The sequence below is a fragment of the Myotis davidii genome, unplaced genomic scaffold (genome assembly GCF_000327345.1).
Source record: "Myotis davidii unplaced genomic scaffold, ASM32734v1 scaffold199, whole genome shotgun sequence".
NCBI lineage: Eukaryota > Metazoa > Chordata > Mammalia > Chiroptera > Vespertilionidae > Myotis > Myotis davidii.
The window spans coordinates 3576269-3582443 of record NW_006290680.1 but is presented as its reverse complement, the minus strand read 5'-3'; the positions used below and the strand labels follow the sequence as shown (position 1 = coordinate 3582443).

The 6175-nt window shown below is 42.7% G+C and overlaps 1 protein-coding gene across 1 annotated transcript in view; it reads right to left on the bottom strand.

The window, feature by feature from the left end:
* IFT52 (intraflagellar transport 52) overlaps nt 1-6175 on the bottom strand; it is a 35215-nt gene continuing 29040 nt past the window's right edge. Inside the window, exons 11-14 of the mRNA XM_006763763.2 lie at nt 5483-5570; nt 4380-4488; nt 2261-2406; nt 1-276 (exon numbers count right to left, since the gene is read on the bottom strand). Of these exons, the coding sequence (XP_006763826.1) occupies nt 229-276; nt 2261-2406; nt 4380-4488; nt 5483-5570 (391 nt within the window). The 3' untranslated portion in view covers nt 1-228. The remainder of the gene's footprint in view (nt 277-2260; nt 2407-4379; nt 4489-5482; nt 5571-6175) is intronic.

Sequence of the window (6175 nt, the reverse complement as noted above, 5' to 3'; positions counted from 1 at the left end):
CATAAACTATAAAAGTACAGATTTAATCATTTGATTTTAAAAATGGAACATATCTTACATAAGGGTTTTCTAAGTTAGAAATGTTATACCTATCTGGCACTACAGAAGATACACAACTCTTCCACAGTTCATAGAAGAGTAGATGGACAATTTTGATAAAGGATTGAGGAACAATTGAAAAACCGTTTACAAATAAGGAGGCAGAAAATGTTTCAAGAGGCTTGGTCCTCAGAAATGGTCCTGGAATGCAGTTTCATTTGTATCAATGTCATGTTCCTGGATGAGGGAATAAGACATATATTTTAGTATTTCAGGCCAAAGACTGAAATGTGATCTTTAGTGTTTTGGACTTTGATTAAAGATTCTGAAACATCTTAATTGGGACACATACCAGTAGGTTATCTCTGGCTTTAAACCCAAGAGTCAAGTTGTCACTACCAGGACAGGGCTTTTGACCACTGCCCATCACCCACCATGATAAGTAGGGAGCAAATACCATTGAAGGTGCTGATGCTAAGAGCACCATCAGAGTTGGCCTTGGGGCCTGTCCCTGCCTTGCCACCAGGGTAAGTACTGTTGGGAATCTACCTGAGCTCCCATCCCACGTTTCAGTGCTGAGCAGCTATATCAACAACTCACCTCTGGATGTCATTTATTTCAGAGCATTGTAAATGCCCACATATTCCATCTGCCCCACTACACAGGTCAGAGACGGCAAGGACTGCACTCATCCTGCTCTCTGCCAGCCCAACATCCAGCACTGTGCCTGGCACATACGAGGTGTGCAGTATGAGTGCCCAGCAGTGCCAGCCACTGCCACTGAAGCCTCAGACCCTGACGAGTCTTTCCACTCAGCATCTAAGTTCCTAACTATATATATGGAGAAAAACAAACTATACTGCTTTATAACCCTCCTGGACCCCATTTACTGGATCATGAATGTCTCCCTAAGTCCTAAAACTCTTCAAACATTTTAAATGTTATGGATCACCCTAGGAACAACCTACTAATAATGATTTTCATTCTTGCCCACTGATTATTTTATTCTATTAAAACAGTGCTGTGCCCTGGCCAGTGTGGTTGAGCATCGTTCCGTGCACCGAGAAGTTGCTGGTTCAATTCCAGTCAGGGCATATGTCTAGGTTTCGGGCTCCAAAACTGGCAGGGGGTGAGCAGGAGGCAGCCAATGTTCTGCTCTCACATCGATGTTTCTCTCCCTCTCCCTTCCTCTCTTTCTCTCAAAATCAATCAATATATATATATATATATGTGTGTATTTAAATATATTTTTTGGTTTTTTACAGAGAGGAAGAGAGGGATAGAGTTAGAAACATCGATGAGAGAGAAACATCAATCAGCTGCCTCCCGCACACCCCTCACTGGGGATGTGCCCGCAACCAAGGTACATGCCCTTGCCTCGAATTGAACCAGGGACCTTTCAGTCCACAGGTCGATGCTCTATCCACTGAGCCAAACCGGTCAGGGCAATAAAAATAAATTTTTTTTAAATTAAGTGCTGCTGCGCTGAGAATCCAGGTGTAAATCTATATATATTCAAGATTATTAAGACAAATTCTGAGGATCAGAATTGCTGGGTCAAAAGTATATACATTTTTAGGGCTTTTGAATGATATTATAAAAAATACCTCAAGAAAGGTGGGACCAATTTATTCTTCCAGCAATAGTGTCTGAATGCCCACTTAACAACAGTGGTTGGCATTTAATGTTAGAAATCCTGTCAAGGTATAAAAATGAAGGCCAGCTATAATTTCAAAGTCTTGGTCCTTAGTCCAGAGACAGATGGTTTCTACCATAAAGTGCTGACCTCCCGTCCTGCTCTAGCCTTTGCTCAGTTCTCTCTAGCCACACTGGCACCACCATTGTTCCTCACACCTGCCAGGCAAAGCCCAGCCATAGGGAGTTTGCGGAGGTCTTCCCTCTGCCTGGGACTCTCATCCCCCGCTATCTGCATGGCTAAATCCTTCAACACTTTCACGTCTTTGCTCCAGTATCAGCGTTGTGGTAAGACCTACCCCAGCCACCCTATCTAATACTGCCACGTTCAGCCCACTGATCCCCTTACGCTGCTCTGCTTTTTAATAGCATAGCACTTATCCAGCATAATATGTGATGTACTGGGATTATGTTCACTTAGTAGCTACTTAATACTTGCAGAATGAATGAATGGCATAAAACTCAGTTTATGGATGATACTGACACTCGAAGGACTCCCACATTAGTGGGCCTTCTAGACTCATACCTGGTTCAATTTCTTGAACTCCACCACTTGGAAGAAGATGTGCTCAAGGATATGTTTGGCATCTTGTTGGTCCTTTGGTAGTTTATTGGTTACTCCAAGAATGTCACCACATTTCCTGACATAGAATTCCAGGTCTTCTTCAGTACCTAAGCACAGTTGGGGCAGTTACATTAACCCTCACCTTCTGCCCCTCCCCAAGTACAAACTTATTGTGATTTAGATTCCCCTGTCAGGTTCCTACATCTCTCAAGATCACTCACCACCTGTAATGTGACCACAGGGCACACTGTAAAGGTCTCTGATACGCTGCTTTTATAAATTAGGACAAAAGTATGACACTCCTAACTAGAATAAAGCTGGACTGGCTCTGGCCCTCCTATCCCCAGCTCCAGCATTCCGACATTACATCGATTGAATGTGGCACAATTACAGCAACCAGTAGGAAATCAAATTACCATTCTCTGAATGAGCAAGGACCATTATGAGAAGGGCACATAGGTATTTTAAATAGCATTTATTATAGCAATATTATTGAAAAGGAATTAAGTGGAAATTAAAGAGGAAAAAAAATCACACATAATTCCATCATCAGCATATGTCTGTGAAATCATCCCAGCAGCCTCATATTCAAGATGGAAAGCCGTTACTGCCCTCCTTAGACTGTAATTTCTTTTTTTCCCCTGAGACTTCTTTTTTTAAACGTTATGATTGAAATCTAATTTTTTAAATTAAAGTATTCAAACCATACAGCTCTGTACTACCTCTATCCCCACCAATACTACCTAGGGTAATTACTGCCACATTATGCCTATATATTTACATATGTGTAAAAATGGGATCAAACTATAATAGCTCTGTAAGTTGTCTTCATCACTTAAACATGTAATATGGAATTCCATGTCAAAGCTTACATCTTTCTTTTAACAGATGTATAATATTCTATTTTTTTTTTCATATTTTTTTAACCAATCCCCCTACTGATGGCCCAATAGACTGTTGCCAATTTTTTGAATGCTACAATTAATATCTCTATAGCTATAGCTTTTTCGTTTTGCGATTCTACAAGGGTTTCTGTAGAATAAATTGCTAGAATTGGAAATACTGGGTCACATCATTATTACTGGTCTATTATTACTACTGGACTAACCACTATGTCTTGCTAATTTTTGATTGCCCAGCACCTACCCACAGTGCCTGGTGCAGAGCAGAGATGCAGAACAATTTTCATTTTTGCATACTCCTTTCTTGTCTCTAGGGACATACAGTTGTTGTTCATATCGTTGGGATTCTATTGGACATGTGGTTTTCTATTTTGCTTTCTTAATTTAGGACTCTCACTTAAATTCTATCAGTGTCACTCCCTGGCCTTTATAAACTTCTTTTATGATAACTGCATATTGTCCCATCGATTGAATGTGGCACAATTTACTACCATTCCCCTGCTAGTGAACACTACAGTCATTCCCAACTGTATTTTATTTTTTAAGTATGTAATGTAGTAGTCATCTGTATACCTTCATTTATCTCCTGAGAGTCCCAGGAGTGGGGTCTCTGCCTCCAAATGGTTAAGTTGATGCCTCTCGGCATATGTGTGCAAGCCCATTTCTGTCCTGGAGGCTGTGCACGTCAGGGGGAGCACTGGACTGAGAGTCAGGAGTACCACTCACCGTGCAGCTGTGTGGACTGGGGTCTCATTTCCTCACCCACATGTAAGGTGGGCATGCTCGATTCTCTCTAGGATCCCTTGGAAGTATCCAATTTGAAGTCTCTCTAATTCTTCGGCACTGACTGCATTTTCCTATTTAACTGCTCCTGTGACTAGTATCCTAGATTTGCTATGTGGCAGCCAGGCTCAGAATTCACTCTATGGTCACTAGATAGGTCAAAACTAAGTTCCTACAGGGAATACAGTTGAGACTTTGGCTTCTGCTCAGCACCATGTTCTAATTCACTGAGCTAACTGGCCTGGAAAGAAATTTACATGAAATAAACAAAACGGTAACTTTACTCTCCTGTTCATATTTTGTTCTCCCTAAATAAATGTGAAGTGTTCTCTCAAAACATCTCTCAGAAGTTCACAATTAAATAAAACTCACAAAAGAAGACAAACTAAACTTACACTTATTGGTAATCTGAGCAAGCCGCGCCTTCTCCGAGGAGAATGTCTCATCCAGGTCAAAGAGCTCCAGTGGAGGAGGTGGCAATTCCCTGAAACTGGGAGGGAAAACCTGAAAGAAATAGGTTCTGTCTTGAAAGAGCGTATCCAAAGCCAACCTGGCAGTGATGAGGCATAAGGGAAACGAGAGGCCAACTCGGCCTTCCCTGGGATGGACCACCCATCACCCCTTCCTGCCCTCCCCCATCAGGCCAGATCAAGCAAGACTGCCCACTGTGAACAGCCAAGCAGAGCCAGCTCTACATCACTGAACTGACCAAGCTGACGTACCAGCACCCACTGACTCCTGTAAGGACACAAAGCTTAAGGCTTATTAGGCTTATATGTGGTGAACATTTGACTATACAACTTGTTTCTCATTTAATCATGAACTCTTCAGGGACAGAAACTGGGGAAGCAGATGTAAATTAGTGTAGGAAGTGCTGAACTTGGAGCCAAATGTTGTAGGTATGAACCAGTGGTGTGCTGATAAATGTTTACCAGCTCTCAAAACAAAAGGCCTGAGCTACAGCATTTGTGATTGTCTGTGATGTAAATACTTCCACGTGGCCATTGCAAGCTACCAAGATGAAGCCAAATGGCTCAGAATATTTCAGAATATAGTGGGACAAATCAATTTTTGAGAACAAGCTGAGTAAATGCTGGACTGGAATGTTGGAAAATCACCTTTAGGCACATGACTATGCCCTGGGCTGTCAGAACTGTGCTATGAATCTGAGCGCCTATTGCCTAGAAAGCTGCAGCACAACACTTCTCCTCCTTTTTACCTCAAAATCCTCACATATGCCCTCGAACCCCACAAGATGGAAAATGTTTAGCAGCAAACAACGTCTATGCCCTTGATTTCTCCGATGGGAACTATACCTAATAAAAGTCTCTGCAGAATGCTAGCAGGTTCGGTTACTGTGCCTGGTTAGGTCAGAGAAATGATCCTCCATGAGGAGCGGCACAAATAGCATATGGAGGGTCCACAGGAGGGCCCAGCTGCCAAGGGAAGGGCAGACAGTGGGGTTCTGTAGTGGGATCCCCCAAGCACACCCACTTACCGCTGGCTGAAGGGCAGGCAGCGGCGTCTCAAACTGAGGCTGGATGAGCTGGAGAGGTTCATGTTTCACGTTGAGCTGTTCATAAGCCCTGTGTTAACAAGAAAGAAAGGCAGGATCAAGATGAGAGACAGTGTGCGGAGAACATCTATGATCGTATGGTGCTCTTCTCCATCAGATGGGCGGTTCAGGACTTCTACATCTTACACGTGATGTAATAATCCTTTCGTGACTCTCCTCTACAGCATCATCCAGTACGACTTCATTGAGAAGTGAAAGGGAAAGTTTTCTATCAGGCTTCTCCTAGTAGGCTTTTCATTGTTACCCAATGAACACTGATTCTTTTAACTCACTGTTTCCTTGTTTGTTTTTTGTTTGTATTTTTAATAAGGCACCTGCTTTTTTTTTCTTGATTTCACAGAGGAAGGGAGAGAGAGAGAGATAGAAACATCAATGATGAGTCATTAATCAGCTGCCTCCTGCACACCCCACACTGGGGATCGAGCCCGCAACCCGGACATGTGCCCTGAGCGGGAATCAAATCATGACCTCCTGGTTCACAGGTCAACACTCAACCACTGAGCCATGCTGGCCAGGCCTTATTTGTTTTGACCATCAGCAAACAGTACTCAAATCTGAAGTCTGCATCTAGTAATTGAACAGATCTGTATGACATCCACATCTGTGTGCTCATTT